The sequence below is a fragment of the Mandrillus leucophaeus genome, unplaced genomic scaffold (assembly GCF_000951045.1).
Source record: "Mandrillus leucophaeus isolate KB7577 unplaced genomic scaffold, Mleu.le_1.0 Scaffold130, whole genome shotgun sequence".
NCBI classification, from domain to species: Eukaryota; Metazoa; Chordata; class Mammalia; order Primates; family Cercopithecidae; genus Mandrillus; species Mandrillus leucophaeus.
This window is the reverse complement of record NW_012101255.1, coordinates 2192975-2216091: the sequence shown is the minus strand read 5'-3', so window position 1 is coordinate 2216091 and position 23117 is coordinate 2192975. Positions and strand designations below refer to the sequence as shown.

At 37.9% G+C, this 23117-nt stretch overlaps 1 protein-coding gene across 1 annotated transcript in view; it reads left to right on the top strand.

The window, feature by feature from the left end:
* Positions 1–23117, top strand: part of MED12L (mediator complex subunit 12-like) — a 350848-nt gene that overhangs the window by 82928 nt on the left and 244803 nt on the right. Inside the window, exons 11-14 of the mRNA XM_011972754.1 lie at positions 12905–13036; positions 15814–15940; positions 18192–18406; positions 20967–21143. Of these exons, the coding sequence (XP_011828144.1) occupies positions 12905–13036; positions 15814–15940; positions 18192–18406; positions 20967–21143 (651 nt within the window). The remainder of the gene's footprint in view (positions 1–12904; positions 13037–15813; positions 15941–18191; positions 18407–20966; positions 21144–23117) is intronic.

Sequence of the window (23117 nt, the reverse complement as noted above, 5' to 3'; positions counted from 1 at the left end):
AGGCTTTTTACATTTGCTGGGTTTCATAAAGTCTTTACTCTCTGTAGGATGGCAGTTGGATGGCATTGACCCACCCAGGATGGGGTAGCTGTAGGACCATGTTGTAAAGGAAATCATGTTCATTTAAATGCTTAGGTTTTGTTGTTGTTGAAGGAAAAAAGTCACTTTCTAAAACCAAGACTGCAGAAAGTCAAACAAGGCAAAAGTCAAGCAAGCAAGGAAAACATGCATGAATGGCTTTCTGTTGAGATCCAAGTGTGCTGAATTTATGTTGTTGATGCTGATCACAGTCCAGCGGAAGCGTATTGTGCTTCAGAAGCTAACACATTTCCTACTGGACACCCAAAGGAAGTGTTGCTAGTCTTTTACAACTAGTGTTTTCTTTTTTTTGAAATAATGTGTTGGTAAAAGTTTGGTTTCTAGTAACATAGTTGGGAAAACAAAATTGTGCCTCCAGATATTTAGACTTGTTGTCACTGAGAAGGGCCAGTCACACATTGTTTAGATTGGAGTGGGCCTCTTGATTTGTTTTTGAGTATTATGCGACTTTTTTTTTTTTTTTTTAACTTTTTTGTGTGTGTTCTTTTTAAACAACAGGCCCGGTTTTAGTGTTATGTCATCTTATTTAGTTTTTCCCTGGCCTGTGAGATGCATGTTTTTCTCTTTCTTTCTTTCTCTCTCTCTCTCTCTCTTCTTTTTTTTTTTTTAAAAACATCTTTTACTTTTTAGACAAGGCAACCAATGCTACAGAGGATGAGAAATTGTTGAGGTTGATACCCAACTCACTGATGGAAGAAAGGAATTGGAATCCTAAATAGTTCCAATTAACTAGTACAATCCAAATGGTACTCTTAACTAGTACATCCTATTTCTTGTACTGTTTATTTAAAAAATGATTTTATTTCAGGGAACAGTATAGCTGAAGTAACAAGTTTCAGATGTAATGAACAATTTTCACGAACCATTTCCAAATATGAATATTGGTACATTTATGTGGTGGAATAATCTATTAATTTTTAAAAACTTGCTTGACAATTTTAACATAGTAAACAATATTTTAATTAGAAAATTCAAATCCTCAAGTTGAGCACCCTGGCGTTGGTAGGATACCACAGACTTTAGACCAGTTCAGACCTGGTTTTCAATCTTGATTTTGCTGCCAAGTATTTGAGTGGCTTCAGATCTCCCTTATAATCTCCCTTAGTGTCAGTCTGTTTGTCTGTAAAATGGCCTCACTAATAGAATCCACTTCATGTAGTAGTACATGATAAGCACTTAGTAAATGCCAGTTGTTAATGTTCTTGCCTGGACAACTTTTGGTTTTCAAGTGAGTAGAACAAAGCACCATCTTCTAGAAATTTGTAATTCCTTCTTATCTGTATGTTACTTTGATCTTCATAAAAGGCAAGCAGTAAAGTTTATTGTTCATTGAATTTTGGAAATTAAGCATAATATTTTAATTATAGCTTGAATATCCCTTATCTGAAATATATGAGAGCAGAAGTGTTTAGGAGTTTAGACTGTTTTCAGGTTTTGGAATATTTGAATTATATACTTACCAGTGGAGCACCCCAATCTGAAAATCTGAAATGTGAAATACTCCGGTGAGCATTTCCTTTGTGCATCATGTTGGTCTTCAAAACATTTCAGATTTTGGAGCATTTCAGATTTTGGATTTTCAGATTAGGGATGCTCAGTCTGTATTTTAAATATGAGAGACACGTACTTATTAAGGACTTTTGGAGAGATTTTACTTTGAAATTATGGATCAGCCCTTGTATGACTTTCTGTTATGCAATTACGTATTTCTCAGAACTCCTCTATTTTTTTCATTTGTATTACTTAAATGTTGACTAAGGATTAGAAGAGTCATTTTTTGTTAAAGTGCAAATAAATGACAAACCTAAATTAAAATTAGTTGATTTAAATACTCAGAGAGGATTGTCTTACCTGTCTTGTTTCTTCCCAGAATTAGATCTCATCTTCTTTTCTTTTCTTTTTTTTTTTTTTTTTTGAGACGGAGTCTCGCTCTGTTGCCCAGGCTGGAGTGTAGTGGCACAATCTCAGCTCACTGCAAGCTCCACCTCCTGGGTTCATGCCAGTTAATTTTTTGTATGTTTAGGAGAGACGGGGTTTCACCATGTTAGCCAGGATGGTCTCGATCTTCTGACCTCGTGATCCACCCGCCTCGGCCTCCCAAAGTGCTGAGATTGTAGGTGTGAGCCCCAGCTCCTGGCCGATCTCTTCTATTTTTAACTGGCGCTTTACAAAAAGGAAGTTGCTTTTGCTTCCATGGTATATGTTTGGTTTATCTGATGTCACAAGACCTAAAGACTATCAACATTGATTGTAAGGTTGTGAAGTTAGGAAAACTTGCCCCTTTCTCAGTCAGAAATCAGCCATCTCAAATATCTTTTGGAAATGTATATATGCAAAATATTTTTTAAACTTTTTTTATTTTAATTTTTCTTGTAAGAGACAGGGTCTTGCTCTGTTGCCCAGGCTGGAGTGCAGTGGTGCAATCACAGCTCATTGCAGCCTTGAACTTTTGAGCTCATGTGATTCCCTGCCGAATAACTGGGACTATAGGCACACGCCGCACACCTGGCTAATTAAAGATAAGGTCTCACTGTATTGCTCAGGCTGGTCTTGAACTCCTGGGCTCAAGTGATCCTCCCGAGTTGCTGGGATTACAGGTGAGCATGTCTGGGCCAGCATGCCAGGCTTGGAAATGTTCATATGTATAAAGATTATAAAAAATGAATACCATTGATGCTTTTGTCATAAATCTTGTGAATTTATGGTTAACAGTGTTAGGCTTATTACCTTATATTGGTGATTGTGACCAGGTACAGCAAGGTTATGTTCTATTAGCAGTTAAGATCAACTTTTTTACTTCTGTGGCTTGCAATTCATCCAGCTCCTCACAGTATGCCTCAGCTTGCAAACTATGTGACTTGTTATTATAACTACACTACATATTATTCCATATTATTTATTGGTGCTGTAATATGAATAATATCTTTCTCCAAATGTGACCATTTTGTTTGACCTTAACTAAGAGTGATTGGTTTCAGTTATAAATATGTCCTTTTAGTTTAAGATTAAAGAGCTGTTAAGAGCTTTATTCAGTATCTTAAGTCCTTTTATTTTTAATTTTAAAAAAACATTTCAACTCTTTTTACTTAGCTGTTGCTGATAGTAATAAGTCATTGATTTTCTCCCCCACTCCTTTTTATGGTATTTTATAACCTAAGTAATGTATTAGGAAATTTCTTATTTTAAACTGGTGAAAGAGCTCACCAAGTACCTCTTAATTTCTAAAGGAAGCCTGCCTCTCAGATGTAGTTGTCAGTTATTTTACCTTCTTTATTTGTTGAAGGATAGAAGACCTGTGGTTAGCTTCTACAACTATTAGGTTATTGAATTACTGAATACATTGAATTACAGAATTAGGCCTAATCTATCAGATCTGTGCCTGTTCTTCCCCGAGAAAGAAGAATGTGGCAAATCCCCCGATGTTGAAAACTTTTCTTCACATATGAGATGGCTGTAGTATAGATGAAGATAATGTCATTAATTATGATTATTTGCTACAGAATTAATACTTTTACTATTTTGCCACTGTAGATATGCCCCAAGTTCATGAGACCAGATAAACAATGCTGTTATTTGAAGGACCTTATTGATTCTTGAATTTTGTGTCCATTCATCTTCTCTTGTTTGTTGTCACTGTAGAAGTTTCTTCTTGTGATTGTTATATATATAATACAGGAATACATTCTTGATATTAAATTTCGTTCAGCCCACAACTTGGACCCCTGTCCCACTCCCCTGCCCAGACGGGAGGTATTTTGGCATAAGAGCCCTCTCTGGAGGCTGATAGCTTGAGTTGGACTCAGATTTGACCTAGTAGCTTTGAGACATTTGACAGTTATTTAACCTTTAGGCTCTAGTTTGCTCAACTGTAAAATGATAGGATTATCATTAAAGCATTAGAACAGGGCATGCTATAAAACAAACATATACCAGCAGTAACCACTGTTAATTTTGGTCCATATTTGGTTCACTTTCAAGAGTTATGTTGTGGCAAGAGGTCCATTACTTGCCTAGGGAAAAAATATGTTTCAAATATCTTTTGGAAATGTAAATATGGAAACTTTCATATACATATATGAACACTTAACTATAATGGTTGGAGGACATAAATGAAATTGCTTTCTGCATAATATTCTACAGGATTTTCTTTCCTTTACTGCTTAATATTGTTCATCAGTTTTTCTTTGTTTATTTTTATCTGGTCATGGTGCTCAACTCTTGTATTACTTCTAATAAAGTTTTCTAGTTAATTATCTTGGTTGGTGGGGGGTGGGGGTGGGGCATAATCCTTTTATGCAGACTGTAGTGACACATTGCCATATCCTTTCAGATATTTATTCCTGTCTCTTCTCATTGGTTAACGCTTTCAAAATGATGCTAAGTGATAGTGTTGAGGCCAGCACCGTGGACTCATTAAATGAGCAATGGAAATGCTTCTAGCGTGTCACACTTAGTCAACTGCGGAATTAAGTCAGATACTTTTCATATTAATTAAGTGCATCGCTAAACTTTATCCCTATCTACCTTGTTTGTTCCTTTGGTTTAATGTAACGGTGTATTGCTTTTACTCTTTGATTTAAAACCATCAGTTGAACCTGCTCTGCACCAGGCACTGTGGAAGGTGCTGAAAATAAAACCACGAAAACGACATTAAGTCTAGCATGTGTTAGAGGCAGAATAAATGGGATTGTGTTCTAGGTAATATTATATGAGCATCTGGAGGCAGAATAAGGTCTCTGGTAATTCACTCCGGTGCTTTTATTTTCTGTGTATCAGTTAGATTAGAAGTCTAGTTTGTCCCTAGAGAGGGACAGAGGGTGGCAATGGCTGGCTGGAGCAGTGCTGGGCAGCAGGGATCCTGGGCCTTGTGAGCCACTCAGGAGATTTCCATGTAATGGTGATCCTCCTTTTATAAGTAATCTTGATTTACCCGTGATGTGAGCAGCAACATGGTGTAGCAGAATGTGTGGGGGCTTTGGAATTAGCACAGCCTAGTGCTGTTTTCTAGTTCTGTGCCGGTGACCATCTTAACTTCTTTGAACCTCAGTTTTCTTATCTTTGAAATGGGAATAGCAATACCTGCTTTTGGGTTCATTAAGATTAGAGATGATGTGTGTGAAATTTCCAGTACTTGCTCACTAATTTTTGCTTTTGAGACAGGGTCTCACTATCGCCTACAATCATACCTCACTGTAGCCTTGAACTTCTAGGCTCAAGCTCTCCTCCCATCTCAGCCTCCTGAGTAGCTGGGACTACAGGTATACACCATCATGCCTGGCTTTTTCTTTTTTTTTTTTTTCTTTTAATTGGGGTGTCACTACATTGTCCAGGCTGATCTTGAACTCCTGGCCTCAAGCCATTGTTCCTGCTCGGCTTCCCAAAGTGTTGGGATTACAGGCATGAGCCAATGCACCTGGCCAATAAATATTTTTTAATTACTGCTACTACCTGCACTTGGAAACTTAAAACTGTTAATATTATTATTCCCATGATTACATGTTTTAATTTATGCCAGGGCTAGACCTATAGTTTGTTATTTTTTCTTTGACCTTAACTTTATATGCCAGGGCTCTATTATTCCCTCCCCTCAGCCTACCTCTTGTTCTTATGTACCTCATTCACCTGTTACTTAAAGCTAGAGAGGCACGCTTACTTTGTTCAACTTCTTAATATTCATTAGAAAGTGCCATGAGAATGGCTTGAACCCAGGAGGCAGAGGTTGCAGTGAGCTGAGATTGTGCCACTGCAATCCTGCCTGGACGACAGTGCTACTTTGCATATTAAAAAAAAAAAAAAAAAAAAAAGCCAATATGAAAAGCTGCCTGTTTCTGCCCTGGGAGGACCTGAACCCTCCTTTTCAGTGTTTGGAATGAAGTACTTCCTTTTGATTATTCTCAGTGGTGCGCCTCCAGGGTGGTACCTGAGCCTTCCTAATGTATATTTAAAGCCAATAACTGGAGATCTAATAGCAACAAAACTGTGTTGTGAAATGTTCATGTTAAGTAGGAGTAAATATTCCAGGACAAGGAAGCAGAATACTCTAAGGCTGTAAGCATTGAGGACGGTGGAATCAGGAGAAGCCAGAGGCACTGGGGGTGCACACAAAAGGCTATTGTATATTGTGTACCCTGGAGGGAAGGACAGAGTTACTATCCAGGTTCTTTTGACACACAGGTTTTGTTTTACCTGTTTTGTTCATTTCCAAGAGTTACCTTGTGGCTAGAGCTCCATTACTTAGCTGAGTGACCTTGGAAAAGTTATTTGCCATCTCTTTGCCTTGGAGTTTCCTTATTTGTAAACTGAGGATAATATAACCAACTTATAGGTTGTGAAGATTGAAAGAAATAATTCCTGAAACACATTTATTGCGATGTCTGACTGTAAATTGGGTAGGCACTCAGTACATGTTAATTATCTTTATTACTACTACCTGTAAATTTGGTAGTCTGTCATCATTATTGATTTTCAGCATGATTAAACCCATAACTTAATCCACAAGTTATTTTATATTAAATTTTCATTAGAAGCAACTGAAAAGATTTACATGTAACATTAAGACTTTCAATTTTTAATTTTTATTGTGTCTGCTATGGTCTGCTATAAATCCTATGACTTTAGTCCATGACTAGAATAAGCCATAAATACTTCAGAAAACCTATTCTAAAAAATGAGTTTTTGGCTGGGCGTGGTGGCTCATGCTTGTAATCCCAGCACTTTGGGAGGCTGAGGTGAGCAGACCACCTGAGGTCAGGAGATCTAGACCAGTCTGGCCAACATGGTGAAATCCCATCTCTACTGAAAGTACAAAAATTAGCCAGGCGAGGTGGCACCCGCAAGGCTGAGGCAGGAGAATCGCTTGAACCCAGGAGGCAGAGGTTGCAGTGAACTGAGATTGCACCACTGTACTCCAGCCTGGGTGACAGAGCGAGACTGAAGAAAAAGCGGGGGGTTTAATCATAAGAGAAACATATACTTTATTTGGTCAGGGCTGGTCTAGACCTTTGGCATCTGAAATGTTTTTACAGCACATGGCACCTAATGAGTACCTGATGGAGTGAATTTTTTTTTTCTTACGTCCAAAGAATTGCCTGAAATTTAAACTGCCTCTCACAGCTCCAAATGCAGAGTAAAACAATAAAGCTGAGAGGATGGGGTACTGTAATTACCCCTTGAAGGGGAAGAAGGAAAGCATGGTGAGAGACACTGTCTGAGGGCTGAGAACGACCCCTCTTGGATAGGACTTGGGATTTACTGCTGGCTATGCACCATTGACCTTCCCTTTCCTGTGTTCCATTGCAAGCCTCTCCCATCTGCCCTTCTTATCTGTATGTCTATAATCGGACATGGAAATATGGCCCATTTGCCTGCAGAAAAAATGGAAATAAAAACAAACCAAAAATTTTCATAGTTCCATTGCTGAAGACATTCTCTCTGAGAAGTTAGTATAAGTCATTGTAAAACTTCTTTGATAATATCATTTCTTTTAAAGTAGGCACAGAACCTGTCTATTCTTTTATTCCCACCACTCTAAATATCCTAAGGAAAGGATGGCATCACTTGACAGGTTTTATAATATTTAACAAATAGTGGACATTGCATTCTTGGTAACTAGCTAGTATTGGAAAATATTTATTGGTTAAATGTAAGATTTTGAAATGCGTAACTTTTTATAGGCATAATTGATAAAAGAACAAGAAAATTTTTGCGCTGAAATTGTATATTTTTTAAAAGCTCAGTCTTTCCAGCAGCATTTTCCTCAAGGCTTTAATTTCTGGGTTTCTTAATTCACTTAATTTCTGAAAATCCGAAATTGGAACTACAACTGCAGCAGGTAGCCCGCAGGAATTTCTTCAGGTTGAGACCTCAGATGTCAGTAAGTTGGGGCAGATGTATGCTCCCCTCCCAGGAGATATCGAAGGGGTGGAAGGCTAGACTTACTTCTTCCTCCACTCTGGATATGTCTTGTTGCTTTATGATTACTTGTCTTTTAGACTTTTCTCTCTAGAAGGTGAGCATATTGAGGATAGGGACAAGATCTTTAACATTTTGGTTTCTCCAGTGCCCACCATATTAAGGGTACTTAAAAAGAAAGCACATTAATGGGTACCTTTGGAAGTGAGTTGACTCCTTCTTGGAACTTGTTTTCTAGCACATTACCCCAAACCCCAGTGGTGACATCTGGATGTGTTCAAAAGAACTCTTTTCTTTATGTGTTCTTTTCTATGCGTCTCTAGGTGAAGACGTGTCTGTTACTTAAATTGGATGAGTCAAATCATTGAGAGACAAGTGTACCTTTCCATATTCATTGGATTTTTATGAATCTATTTTAGGAAATTATCAAGGACCCAACTCTTCTGCACAGACTTGGAATTCCAGTGGACATTTTGTAAATTTAATTTTCTTCAGTGCACAGTATACACATAGATACAGACAGTGTTTGCTTTATTTCACTACATTGTTTAACATGTAAGCAACTACCCTATTCTTCTTCCAAAGAATTGACCAGTTTTTCTAGTAAATTGTTTTCTTTGCAAGTCATTTTTTATGATTATTAAAAAAATTCTTTCCTAAATGATTTTAAATTCTTAAGTGATTTTACTTTTAAAAGATTAAAAAAAAAACACTTCTATTTTCTCGGTGGTTAAGTTTGCTGGCAATCTTTTTTTAAAGCCATTTGGAGATTTGTCAAACTCCTAGGCTAATTTCGTATTTGGAATCAGCATCTAAGGATATTATGTTATAGATATTTTTTAAATATGTATTTTATTTCTTTGGTATTAAAAATAAATATGTTCATTTAAAATTTGGAATACATGCAAAAGTATAAGTAAAATGAAAGTCACATTGGTGGGTATTTTATCTCAAGCATGTTTAGAAATATAAAAGTGAAATATATTCTTTAAAAATAAAAATTGGTAGTTGTAATTTCAGCTCATCATTAGTGCTTTTATATAAATATAGAAATAATTGCCACGTCTTTCTTTCCATTTTTTTTTTTTCTTTTAAGACACAGGGTCTGGCTATGTTGCCCAGGCTAACCTCAAACTCCTGGGCTCAAGCAATCCTCCTGCCTTAGCTTCCCCAGTAGCTGGGACTACAGGTGCATGCCACTGTACCTAGCTCATTGTCTTTTTTTTTAAGATGGAGTCTCACTCTGTTGCCTAGGCTGGAGTGCAGAGGCATCATCTTGGCTCACTGCAGCCTCTGCTTCCTGGGTTCAAGTGATTCTCCTGCCTCAGATTCCTGAGTAGCTGGGACTACAGGCATGCGCCACCATACCTGGCTAATTTTTGTGTTTTTAGTAGAGATGGGGTTTCACCATGGTGGTCAGGTGGTCAGGCTGGTCTTGAACTCCTAACCTCAGGTGATCTGCCTCCCGAAGTGCTGGGATTATAGGCATGAACTACCGTGCCTGTAATAACCTTTTCTGGTAGTCTTAAAGGGATAATTTTGCTTATTTTATGACCTTGCAATAATAACTCAGTGGAATAAAGACATGAAAATGTAAAAATAACATTTTAATTTAGCTAAATGATTTTTTTTTGAATGAAGTAAGTTAAAGTTGCTTGAGATGACAAGACACCTAAAGGAGTGAAGACTGTATGAATTAGGAGAGAGAAAATGTCTCTGCTTATTTTCTTTGCATCTCCAGGAGCATAATTTAGAGATTAGAGCAAGCTGATTGAAAATGATTGTGAATGCTCTAGGTGTTATAACAGTGCTGCCTTATTTTACTTTTTAAAATTCATTTGGACTGCTGTTGGATGTATGCCATAAGATAAACCCAATATTTGCCCTAAATTAGAATGAGTTTTTTTGTCATTCATAGGATTTCTGTAAGTGGGCCTGCTGAGTGGCTTTGTTCATGATGTTCCCACTTAAAATCCTTGTTTACTAGTGAGAGAATGCAGACAGTAAAATTGTAAATAAGTGAAGAAAACATTTTCAGATAGCAGCATTCACTGCTAAGCAAACGAAATAGCGTGATGTTTGCAAGGATGGCCAGGGTGCCTCTGGTCTGCCTGAATCCTCCAGATTTTAGGGCAGAGAAGGGGCTGCTCTGTGTAACTTGGGGTTAAGGAATGCACTGGAGGGAAAGGGCTGCCAACACTGAGGCCCGAGGTGGAGGTGGGCATAGCGTGTCTGAGGGGCTCAAACTGGAGTGTAGCTAGAATGTGGCTGAGGAGAGAGAAGAACTCTCAGCTTTCTGACCTGAATGGTGATGCCATTTTCTAAGAGAAAGTACACAGGACAAGAAATGTATTTTAGGGGTAGGATGAGCTTAGTTTGGGGTCAGGTGATTGTGGTCAGCAGATGGAGGTGCCCAGGAAGTGGATGGGTTTTAGTAGCTGAGGGGTGAGTTTGGGGTTGGAGGCATGGGTTTAGCTTGCCTCTCATCACAGTTGGGGTAACTACTTTCAGGTTTCTGTAAGGGTAAAATGAAATCATATATATAAATAGGGCAGAACACAGTGCCTGGCACATAGTCGTGTAAGTGGAGGTTATACCCCAAGGCTGCAGGAGGGCATATGATTTCCATTATGTTTAGATAGGTCTTTTCTGTCCTTTACCTTTTTTTTTCTATTTATCAAAAATCTTACATTTTTCTTCCAAGGCCGATTTACATTTTTTCCCCCCAAAATAGAAACAGTGTTTTTCTTTTGCATGACAAAAGCAGAAAATAAAAATATCCTATAGTCCTCTCTCTGGATAAAACTGTGGTTAACAGTGTGACTATACGAAAGTTCAAGGCCATGCCTTGAACCTTCTCATAAAACCTGCCTCTCATAAAACCTTCCCTGGGTTGTCCCTGTTGATGTGCAGTGTATAGAGCCTCTTACTCTGCTCTGTGTTCGCTGTTTGGTTCTTATCTCTTGAGGAGTGTAAGCTTCTTGAGCAAGAAAATGTGCCTTCCTATCCCTAACAACACGTAACACTCATGCACATTATGGGTGCCCAGATCAGATTTGTCTTTCTCCTGCCTTTTCAGAATCACGTATGCTGTGTGTACACTGTGCTCAGCTTATTGATCTTCGGAGTGTCATGTGTGATGAGTTTGTGATTGTTTTCTCAGAGATGATGTGGGCACACTGGCTGTTGTTTTGGTTTTTAAAGGGGATGTGGTAATGTGATTTGTTTTGACTTCTCTTTTGTTGTAGTTCATTCAGTAGATCTGAAGAAATCTGTTCTCCCACCTAGTTGTTGAGACATTACCGATCACATACAGTTCCTCTATATGTCTCACTAATTTCACATAGATATTAAATCTCACATAAAATCTTTAGTGGGAAAAGAAGTTTTTAAATTTTAAAATCACATTTCTTTTTTTGTAGCACATTTTAACGTAATCTTGAAGATGCAGTAGAAAAAATCTTTGTAAATGTGGATATGATGCATATTACTGCTTAGATTAATAAAAACTGAAAGCATATTTTTAGGGTAACTCTTTTTGTTATTTTTAATGTTCTAAACCTATAAACATGTGGTCCTTCACTGGATTGACTTTTATACTTTTATCTTTATGTAGGTTAGAGTGAATCTGGGCAGAAAATCCTCCCAGTTTACTTTCTGTTTGAAATGTTATGTTCAAACATTTCTTTCACTTGTTTTAAATTAGGAAAACAGAGCTCCCTTTGAGGTATCTGCCTCAGGTAACTCTTAGGGTACGATGAATAAAAATCTTGGAATAAACTCATTTCATGATGTGAATTGTTTGCTAGCGTCTAAAGCTGATCAGGGATACTTATTCTGGGATTCTTGGATGACTTTTCAGACTGCACAAACTTTCCGAAATGTGCTAAGTTCATGCATGTATGTATGTTCTTCTGTGGAGTGTGCTCATAGCCATATCGTAATCTTAATTGAGTTTATGGATTCTAAAGTATTAACTTCCCACATAGCCTGTAGTGCAAATGCTGTGATTATCTAGTTTTTCTGGCATAATGTTTATACCCACGGGGACGTATTAAAAGCTTGTAGTTTATGTCCTGTTGGTCAGCGTGGATCCTCTAAAAGGAAAGGACAGATCGTACACGAGTACCATCTCCCTGCTTACCACTCCCTGCACCCCCATCCCTCGACTCACGTCACTTGGGTCCTCAACATCCTCTCACCCTCAGTCATTAGTGCCTATTTCTAGGCCATGGGAATTGTGGCTGACAGTTCTGGTCGCCATGCTGAGCCCTACCTAGACCTGGTTGCTGTCCGTGGTTGACTGTGTCTGCTCTTAATTGTTGGTTCTTTTTGGTGCTGGGCTGTCATTTTTTGTGTTCTTTCCATTGGGATGAGTGTTTTACCAGCATTCCAGCCTCCCCTCTGGTTTGTTCCTTCTGATTTTGTATTGGAGTGGGTCACTGGATAACCTGGCTTGTTGGAATTATTTATTAAATTGAGGCATTGAGTGAGTGGGGGGTCTGAGGGTGCCAACAGTAGAGTGATGTACTTTGACTTTGTGACAGCTGTTCTTGGCAATCAGTGGTGGTTTTTTCCCTTACTGTTTGGTTTTGAAATTTGAGTTCTAGAGAGTAGTTGGGGCTAGGTTATGTCCCTGTGTAAGTGAAGGCATCCACAGGGAAGCTCTGATTCTTTTGGAATTGTCACAGATTCAGTGTAAGTGGTTTCTTTCCTTGTATAGGTTTATTCTTTGTATTTCAATTAAAAATGATTTGGAAGCGCTTTCTAAAGCTATATAATAAAACATGGAAGAAAGCTTTAAAGCATTAGATATTCCCTTGCTTGCTTCCTGACTCCTGCTGGGTGAATGTTTCATTTGATGTGGTTGGTACCCCTCTCTGTTGGTCATTAGGTTGCGCCCAACGATGAAGCTGTGGTGACGCTGTTATGTGAATGGGCTGTGAGCTGCAAACGGTCTGGCAAGCACAGGGCCATGGCTGTGGCAAAACTCCTGGAGAAGAGGCAAGCAGAAATTGAGGCAGAGGTAGGTTCCATTTTCTTTCTGCTTGTTGAATGCCCTAATGTAAAAAATACTGTTTTGGGGAAGATCATTTTCTCATACCCTCATTATGTTATTCTTTTGCTCTTGAGGAAAAAAGGGAGGATGTAAAAATTCACATAAGGAAGATTCTCATAGTAGAATCTCTCTAAATTGATGCAGCCATTTATATTCTGAACTAATTTAAAAATGGTGTCTTTTAAAATAAAACTTTAGCCTGGGCACAATGGCTTACACCTGTTATAATCCCAGTGGTTTGGAAGGAGAAGGCAGGAAAATCTCTTGAGCCCAGGAGTTTGAGGCTGCAGTGAGCTATGATGGTGCCACTGTACTCTAGCCTGGTTGATAGAGTGAGACTCTCTCTCTACAAAAGTAAATCAAAGATAAAATTATAAAATTTTAGCATCTGATTTAGAACAAAGAAGTTTCTTTGCTATGTTGAAATATGCATATACACAGCATACATACACATGTGCAATATACATGTGCAAATGTGTATAAGACATACCAACTTTTATGAAATTTACAACTACATATTTTAGTGGATTTGGATATACTTTCTTGAGGCAGTTATGATTATGATATTATAAATACCAATTTGTTTTGCTTTTGAGATTATATTCTGGTCCCAGAGAGAGCAATTACAGCTTTGAAAGTAAATTATAAGGGAGAAAGCAAAACTAAGTTCGTCAACATTGCTTTTATTGCGGGGAATTTTCTAAGCAGGCCTTCTTTTCTGCCTGTGACTGTTAGCAGGGATGGCTATGGGGAATGTGTGTATATCATCTGACCAGGTCCTTGTCATCTCTCACCTGGCAACTCTGAGGCATCTTACCTCATCTCTCTACTTCCTCTACACAGCAACTGCCAGTGTTTTCAAAATGTAAATAGATTACATTGTCCCCTTACTAATACTCTCTGTGTCTCCTGACTGGCCTTTGTGGCATCTCCTGAGCCACCTCAACTGCCTTTTCCACCTCATCTTGTGCCCTTCTCCCCGGGGTCACAGCTCCATTCACCTTGGTACTTCTACCCCTTCAATACGGAAAACACACTGTGTCACCTTGAGGCCTCTGCTCTTGTTGTTCCTTCTAGGTGGCAGACTCTGTTCCCAAGTCTGCATGGCCAGCCTCTTCCTGGCATTCCCATTTGAAGAAGTGTTCCTTCCTTTCCAGCATTCCTAGCTCAACATGTGTCACCTGGGAAGATCTTCCATCACTGCGTGAACAAAGTTAACAGCGTCTACCCCTCAAGCACTCTTTCTCACGTCACTGTTGTACTTTCCTTGTTGCAGTGCACATTCATCTAGTTAATCTGCTTATTGTTTCATACCTAGCTTCCCCCTCTAGAAGGTGAGCTGGACAGGAGAAAGCTCACTCATCTTGTTCAGTATTGGGTCCTTGGCACAGAATAGTGCTCCTTGCATAGTAGATGCTCAGAAGATGTTTGTTCCTTGACTGGATGAGCCTTAGCTGGCTCTCTGTGTTGCTGATAATACACCTCCTTCTTGTGAAGCTAGTAAAAATGAAATAGGAAGAACATTTTATAGACATTTTTTTCTTCCTTTTAGGAAAGTTGTATTCACCAAAAACAGAAGATCATATTGTTGAAACTGGGACTTGAAGATACTGATGTTCAGGTGTAAGCTAAATGACCCATCGTACAGTGTACAAATTAGGAAAAGCCTTTCATTGCTTTTCTTCCATACATTATGAATAGTTGGACTATTCTGTGGTGAATTGCAGTCCATAAACTTCAGCAGCTAAAATGGAATTTCTCAAACATTTCATTGCTCCTTCTGTATTGTGTGTTTTTTTTACACCACTTTTCTCCTGCCTCTATTCCAGACTTACAAACATACACATTCCACTTTCAGAAGAGGTTCACATATAGATTACCCTGTAATTTTAATAGCCTAAGTGTATCTATATCTAAAAGTGTATTATTTCAGGGATATTTAAAATAATTGATTTTTTGTTAAACATCACCATCTTTAAAATTTGACCTTCACAAAGAGAGAGAGATTGGAAAAATATGATATTCTTAACGTAATTAATATTCTTGATATTAAAGAGTAATGAAAATGGGAATTATCAAAGGAATATAACAAAGAATAGAAAACAAGGTTCTGGTCTTGTGTAAATTTTGTCTTTAAGAAAATAGAAGTTAAATAACTTCCATAGAGGTATTTCATGAACTGTGGACATTCCCAAAGGCTCTGAGAGATCTTATTGGTGGAATGTGATGAATAAGTGAAAGAATATTCTTAGGGGAATTATGTTAGCATTCTCATTTGATACCATGTTTCTCCAAACACACTAATAAGTAAACCCTTCTGACAAAAACAATTCAATAATATATGCCCCAATATTTTTCAGAGAGAATACAGTTAAACATGAACTATTTAAAAATGAAGACAACCTGAAATTATTTTTAGCAATTTTGCATAGGGATAATGAATAGTTTGTTGTACCATATTTAGTGGGCACTCATAGAATACTGTGCAGAGTTTATAATTTACATGAATAATGTTTTTCAGGGGTGTTTTTTGAAATCATTTGAGTCGTTCTGGGGTAGTTTTTTCCAACTTTTAGAAATTATATTCATCTGAGATGCATGGTCCCTTAAATAGGTACAGACATATCAATTAATTTTACATGTTTTACCTGAGCACTTAAATGTTAGTAACAAATTAACAAATTCATGATCCATTATGACTATACTTCTGTAATTAACTTTACTTATTTATTTTTAATCTGTAGAGATGTGGTGAATCAGAAGTCTTAGATGAGAAGGAGTCTATTTCTTCGTCCTCTCTTGCTGGATCCAGTTTGCCTGTTTTCCAGAATGTGCTGTTAAGGTTTTTAGATACACAGGCCCCCTCTTTGTGTAAGTACAGAAAGCTCTTTGTCTCTAGATCTTAAATAAGGGATTGATTTTTTTGTTTAAAGCTGATTCCTTTTTTAAAAATTTGGATCTTATTTAATATTCTTGGCACTGAATATAATGTATGTTTTACTGAGCAAAATTTTGTGACATGTTTTTTAATGGAGACTTTTAGGCAATTTTAAAATCAGTCAAGCTTCAAAGACTTTAAAATAATTTTTAAAAGTCACCTCACTCTTTCATGTAAGGAAGTAAGGTCCTGTGACATTTGTCTGTATATTGATTGTGATTTGGAATTTTCTCTTTTTTAGTAATTTTCTAAATTTCTGATTTTCTAGTTCCTGCTCTTAAATATGGTGGTGGGGGGAATCAAGCAACAGTACTCTATAGCCAGAGACATGGTACAAGGAAGTAATTTATAGATGCCTGGCTGCTTCGCTACACTCTCTGGGATGTTTATGTCATCTCAAGCTCTTTTTCTGCCTTTTTAGTGAGGAGTTCAGGGTTTCTGAAGCAGCCATCCGGTGGGTTCAGACTGTGGTGAACACTTGAAATACTGTGTGAACTATGAAGCTCATAGCCTTGATATTATTCTGAGATTTTTCATATGACAAAATGCAGCAGGGAGGATCTTAAGATAGACAACAGAAAAATGGCAAAAAGTAAAAAGCAATAGAAAGGGGAGAAAAAGGTTGGGGAGGAGGAAGTTGCTTGTGAAGAAAGAGGTAAAGCAACAACAAACAGTACTCTTTTGAGTCCTCTGAGGAGGGGCCTCATATTGGGTTGAGTGAGACCTGCAGGTGAGGTTCTTTGAGACAAGTGGCTCTCAGTTATTTGGTGGCTTCTAGGCTAGAAGGAGAGCAAGCGCTGGAGCTAATCTAGTGGTTGGAATATAGGGAAGAGTAATTCTTGGAAAAGGAAGCAGAAAAGTGAAAGGACAGAAGAGATCCCTGATAGCAGAAAGTATATTGTCAGGCATGAAGTTAGCAGTTCTAACTTACCTTGTATCCTGGGGGAGACAGACATTTGCCCTTTGCTTGCCTCATTTCTTCCCCATTATTGTTCTCTCTTTAGGAAAAACTCCTTACTCCTGTGCCTTTGCTAGTTCATCTCATTTACTGCCTGTCAGAAAAAGCTGATCTGTTCTCTGAGAGAGGCTGCTCATCACTGAGTTTGGTAGGGAGCAAGAGGAAACATTTAGGCTCAAGGTTTAGGGAACTGAGCTTAAGCTTCCTTGGATAAATGTGTCTCCTATTGGTGTTTGTGAATGTGATGGTTGCAAGGATTGAGCTTTGCAGGTTAGTCTTAAAAATTTTGAATCTTATCTTAAAGGTATAGACACAAAACTTTAGAGTGCAGTGACAGTATTGAAAGTCATAATGTGAGTTAAATAGGCTAGTTATGAATAAAAATAATCAGCCGAGCTCCATCTTTGTGTTCTTTTTATTCAGTTGTTCCTTTTTCTTTTCAGTGGATCCTGCTTACATTTTTTCAAACACCATTTAAATTGTGGTTCAGTTGTAAAATTTCCTTTGAAAATGTGCACCCATATTCTCACAACTGCACAGACACACTCAAGCTAGAAAAAGCCATCATGAACTGTTCTATTAGTAAAACCAGAGGACAGCAGTCTAGTCCTCGTGTCTTTTTTTCTGATCCTGAAATTTTGCTTGTTTACGTTAATACTTGAATGGCTATTAAGGACTACTATCTTTTTTTTTTTTTGATACGGAGTTTCGCTCTTGTCACCTAGGCTGGAGTACAGTGGCGTGATCTTGGCTCACTGCAACCTCCGCCTCCTGGGTTTAAGCAATTCTCCTGCCTCAGCCTCCTAAGTAGCTGGGCTTACAGGCATCCGCCACCGTGCCCTGCCAATTTTTGTATTTTTGGTAGAGACGGGGTTTCACCATGTTGGCCAGGCTGGTCTTGAACTCCTGACCTCAGGTGATCTGTCTACCTTGGCCTCCCAAAGTGCTGGGATTACAGGCGTGAGCCACCGCACCTGGCCAGGGCTACTATCTTTAAACTTGTAATCACGTTTACCATACTGGATGTTTTTCAATTATAGTGGGACAATCAAAACCTGCCTGTCAGTTCTGCCCAAAATTCTAGTGCCTCAGTAAATCTTCCAGTAGATCTTTTTTTTTCCCAAAAAGATTGATTGTGAAAAGTAATGAAAATATTAAACCTTAGTAATTAGTTATTTTTCTGTCACCTAGTCAAGGAATTCTTGATTGAATTTGTTTCTCTATAGCGGACCCAAACAGTGAATGTGAAAAGGTGGAATTTGTGAACCTGGTGCTGCTCTTCTGCGAGTTCATCCGCCATGACGTCTTCTCCCATGACGCATACATGTGTACCCTCATATCTCGAGGAGATCTGTCAGTCACTGCCTCAACCCGACCGCGGTCACCAGCAGGGGAAAATGCAGACGAACACTATTCAAAGGACCATGATGTAAAAATGGAGGTACGGCCCTGGATACGATGCCCCGCTTTCCCAAAAACTAAACTCTACTGGGAATCACATTCAGATGGGTCACATAGTAGTAGAAGAGTGATGGCTTTTTGTTGTATTCTTTTGCCCCAGTGGTTATTTATCTCTACATCTCAAACGGGAAAGATATTTGCACTGTAGCTTCTTATGTCTTCCAGAATTTCCCTTTGGATGCTATAAAACTGGAATGAAAATATTTGACAGGATTTTTCATAGGATTGAAATTATGTACTTTCAGTTCTAGATGTTTCTAATCTCTAGTTTTTCTTTAACATCGTATCTCAAAACTGGACTTGTTTTGACCTTTAAGTGTCAGCTGAGTTTTCATTCTAAGAATCATCTTTTCCCTAATGTAACATTCATTACTTATATCACTCTTTTATTCATAATGGGAAATTCTGTGTTAGTCACAACACATATTTTCATTTCACTTAATTAAAGATTTAATCTCTATTTCTCAAATGTTATAGAAGTGACCTTTTCAACAAATTATTTTATGCTATGAGCGTGACTTTATAATTTTCTGCCAAATTCTGGTATATTGGATATTTTGGATATTGTTCCAGATACTTACTGAAATTTTCAAGGCAAAAAAGATGGAGGTGGTGATGGGAAGTTGTAGAAAATGACGAGAACTTGTGACAATTGCTTAAAAACTGGCAGTTTAGGCCAGGCATGGTGGCTCATGCTTATAATCCCAGCACTGTGGGAGACTGAGGCGGGCATATCACCTGAGGTCAGGAGTTTGAGACCAACCTCACCAACATGGAGAAACCCTATCTGTACCAAAAATACAAAATTAGCCGGGTGTGGTGGCGTGTGCCTGTAGTCCCAGCTACTCGGGAGGCTGAGGCAGGAGAACTGCTTGAATCTGGGAGGCGGAGGTTGAAGTGAGCTGAGATTGCGCCATTGCACTCCAGCCTGGGCAACAAGAGCAAAACTGTCTCAAAAAAAAAAAAAAAAAAAAAAAAAATACCCTGACAGTATAGGCAATATACCATTATTTTTAAGAAAAACAGTAGCTATACTTATAATTAAAAACCTGGTAGTAGAATTGCAAACATGGATTCATAGTTCATACTGTTAAGATTTATTTTCAAAATGGTGTCGGCTTAAAAATATTTAAACACTTTTCTTACCTTATTGCAGTAGAAATTACAAGGCTAAAAACTGAAGTTCTTTGACCTGTTTACATGTTTTCTATCCTCCTGCTTTTTCTTTTCTATTCTATAGATATTAAAGTGTCTTGTATCTCAGATATAGTCTTATATTTTTCTTAATAAGAAGAGTTGGTTAAAGTATGTGATGGGAAATAGCCCAAGGAAGGAAATTATGAACACTTGTTTTTAATCAGGATGTTTGTGTGCTCTTCTCTTAAAATATCATGGAAGTTAAATTTTCTCATCATGAGGGAAAAGAATGTGACTGTTCAAAGCAAGGCATGTCTTAAAGCTTCCTTGAGTTTGCGGGGAAGAAAACAATATGGGGAACAAAAGACAGAGATGGTTAAAAATCCCACTGTCATGTTTTAGCTTCAGTTTCTTGATGAACTCCAAAACTTACTATGTTACTTTCTTTCTCTGGCGATTATCAGGAACAGAGTATTATGGCGCATATGGGCATTGACTCAGGAACCACTAACATTTTTGATGAAGTAGACAAGAGTGACTTTAAAACTGACTTTGGTTCGGAATTTCCAGTAGGTTCAATCTTTCATTCTTATTGACGGTTAAGAATTAACCCACCCCCATCCCAGCCTGTCTCGATCCTTCTGTTTCTCAGAATGACTTGTGCGTTTGTGTTATGTAATCTTACCATATTCCTCCTTTGGTACATTTATCATCTGACACAATTGGGTCATCCTCAGTTTTGGTTGCATGGCCTACTCTGTGAATTCTAACACTCCTGTCCTCCTAGTTGGCTGTCTGACTCTTTTGTTCATTTTGAGGTCATCATCATCTCATTAATATGTGAATGTAGTTTCACCATGACAGTCCATGTTGATTTGCTATGTGTATCTTCAGCTTCTATATAATAGCTTTGGTGGCTTTGGGCCTATTATACATCCTACTTTATTTCAGTATAATTATAATGTGTTCCTCCTCATGAATCACAATATATAACTTTAAAAAAAATACTGTTTGGAGTACAGACCAAAATCTTTATGTCTATTATTCATTAGTCTTACTAGTTTATTATTATGTATATGTTTCTGTGGGAAATGTAGCCCTATGAGGAAAACGCTTACCCATAATTCTGCTTTTATCTTTAGCTTTCCAGGTAGTGTAGACACATTTCTTATGTGTGTGGTTGTTATTTTCTCATCTACAAAATGGAGGGGTTGATCACAGATTCGTACTGATCTGAATATGAATTTTGTGGAAATTAACAAAATTTCTTCATATTTTTTGCTCAGTGGTGAAGTAGGAAAAGGTGTATAAGTGTCTTATATGTGTGTTTTGGTATGTAGCACTGTAGTTTGGTTTTGCTTGCTTTCATTTACAATCTCCAACATTTGTTTTACATGACTTAGATTTTTTCTCCTATGCCTGGAGAGTCCTGTGAGAATGCCAACACTTCCTTGGGCAGAAGAATGTCAGTTAATTGTGAGAAGTTGGTGAAGAGGGAAAAGCCAAGGGAATTAATTTTTCCATCTAATTACGACCTCCTTCGCCACTTACAGTATGCAACACATTTTCCTATACCTCTGGTAAGTCATTGCTTCAGTTAATCTACACCCTGATTATTTTATTATAAGATCAATAACTGTTGAATGTCAGATTATTCAACTATTTTCTTGACTAATACATAATGATAGCAGGTGAATTTTTTGCATTTGCTCCTGCCTCTGTTCTAATTCTGATCTTAAGCTTATGTACTGATGTTGTCCAAATTTGTAGTGATATTAGTGGCTAATTAGATTTAGAAAATGAAATTTTCTATATTAGTATCCTTTTATTAAAGAGCATTTGAGTCACTGGAGGTGATGTCTAAATGTGTTTTTTTTTTCTTTCCTTTTTTTTTGGGATGGAGTTCTGCTTCTGTTGCCCAGGCTGGAGTACAGTGATGCGATCTTGGCTCACCACAATCTCTGCCTCCCAGGTTCAAGTGATTCTCCTGCTTCAGCCTCCCTAGTAGCTGGAATTACAGGCACCCACCACCATGCCTGGCTAATGTTTTGTATTTTTAGTAGAGACAGGGTTTCACCATTTTGGGCAGGCTGGTCTCAAACTCCTGACCTCAGGTGATATGCCTGCCTCGGCCTCTCAGAGTGCTGGGATTACAGGTGTGAGCCACTGTGCCAGGCCTAAATGTGTTTTAATTTGAAAGAAAATTTACTGAGTAACTTTTATGTACACTGTATTACGGTAGGTACTTCTAGTCAGTAAGAATTGTGAGGCATAGAAAAAATGGGAGACAAACAACTATAAATGGCAAGCTCTCAAATATGTGCAATAATTGAGTAAAAACTCAAATTCTCACTGGAAGGTGAGCCAGTTGATATTTCTGGGCACCTTCCACTCTCAAAGAATGAGTATTGGAGAGAACTAGAGCATTTTAGTTGAAAAATTGGGTAAGGCTTCATAGAGGTTTGTACAAGATAGGCTCGGATTTGGACTGGTTGAATTTAAGAATTGTATAGCAAATGGGAAATGCTTGGCAGGAAGTTTACCATTTGAGTCTTAGCAAAGTGATGTGCTTTATTCTAAAGGGTAACAAAATTGATTTCTTAATATTAGAAATAAAAATTGGGTCAAAATTTGAAAAAAGTTTATTCTTGGGTTCACTAACTTTTTTTCTGGATTTTTATTTTAAGTGCAATTTCAGTGAGTCATTTTTTTTCATTGAGTGTTACTTTTACATATAAAAAGCATAATTGGGTCAGGAGCGCGGCTCACGCCTATAATCCCAACACTTTGGGAGGCCGAGGTGGGCGGATTACGAGGTCAGGAGATCGAGACCATTCTGGCTAACATGGTGAAACCCTGTATCTGCTAAAAATACAAAACATTAGCCAGGCGTGGTGGTGGGTGCCTGTAGTCCCAGCTACTCGGGAGGCTGAGGCAGGAGAATGGCGTGAACCCGGGAGGCGGACCTTGCAGCAAGCCGAGATCACCCCTGCACTCCAATCTGGGCAACAGATCGAGACTCTGTCTCAAAACAAACAAACAAAAGTAAATGTAGGTGTATTATGTTATTTCCTGGGTATCTTCTAGGAGTTTTGATCTGCAAAACTAAGTATTCTGTTTGTCTGTTTGTTTATTTATTTTTTTTGGTATTTTGGAATATCTCCTGAAATGACTTTCAAAATTACCAAACCCATATATTTTTTTCTTATTACCGTTAAAAGTCTCTTTTTTTGTAATTTTTCTATGTCCAGGGCCATTTCAAAACTTGTCAAATTATCAAACCCATATTTTTTTCCTTATTACAATTAACAATCCGTGTTTTGTTAATTTTTCTATGTCCAGGGATGTCATTTATCACTGCCTGAATAATATCTATAATTTTCAACTGTTACCTATAGACATTATTCATTTACATTATAATGGAATAACCTCACAGTTTATTTAGGGGAGCAGAAAGAGTAGCCTTATATTTTAGAGATGTATCCTAAAGAATTTATAGATGAACTATCATGTCTGGGATTTGTTTTTAAAATATTCAGGGTAAAAAAGGGAGA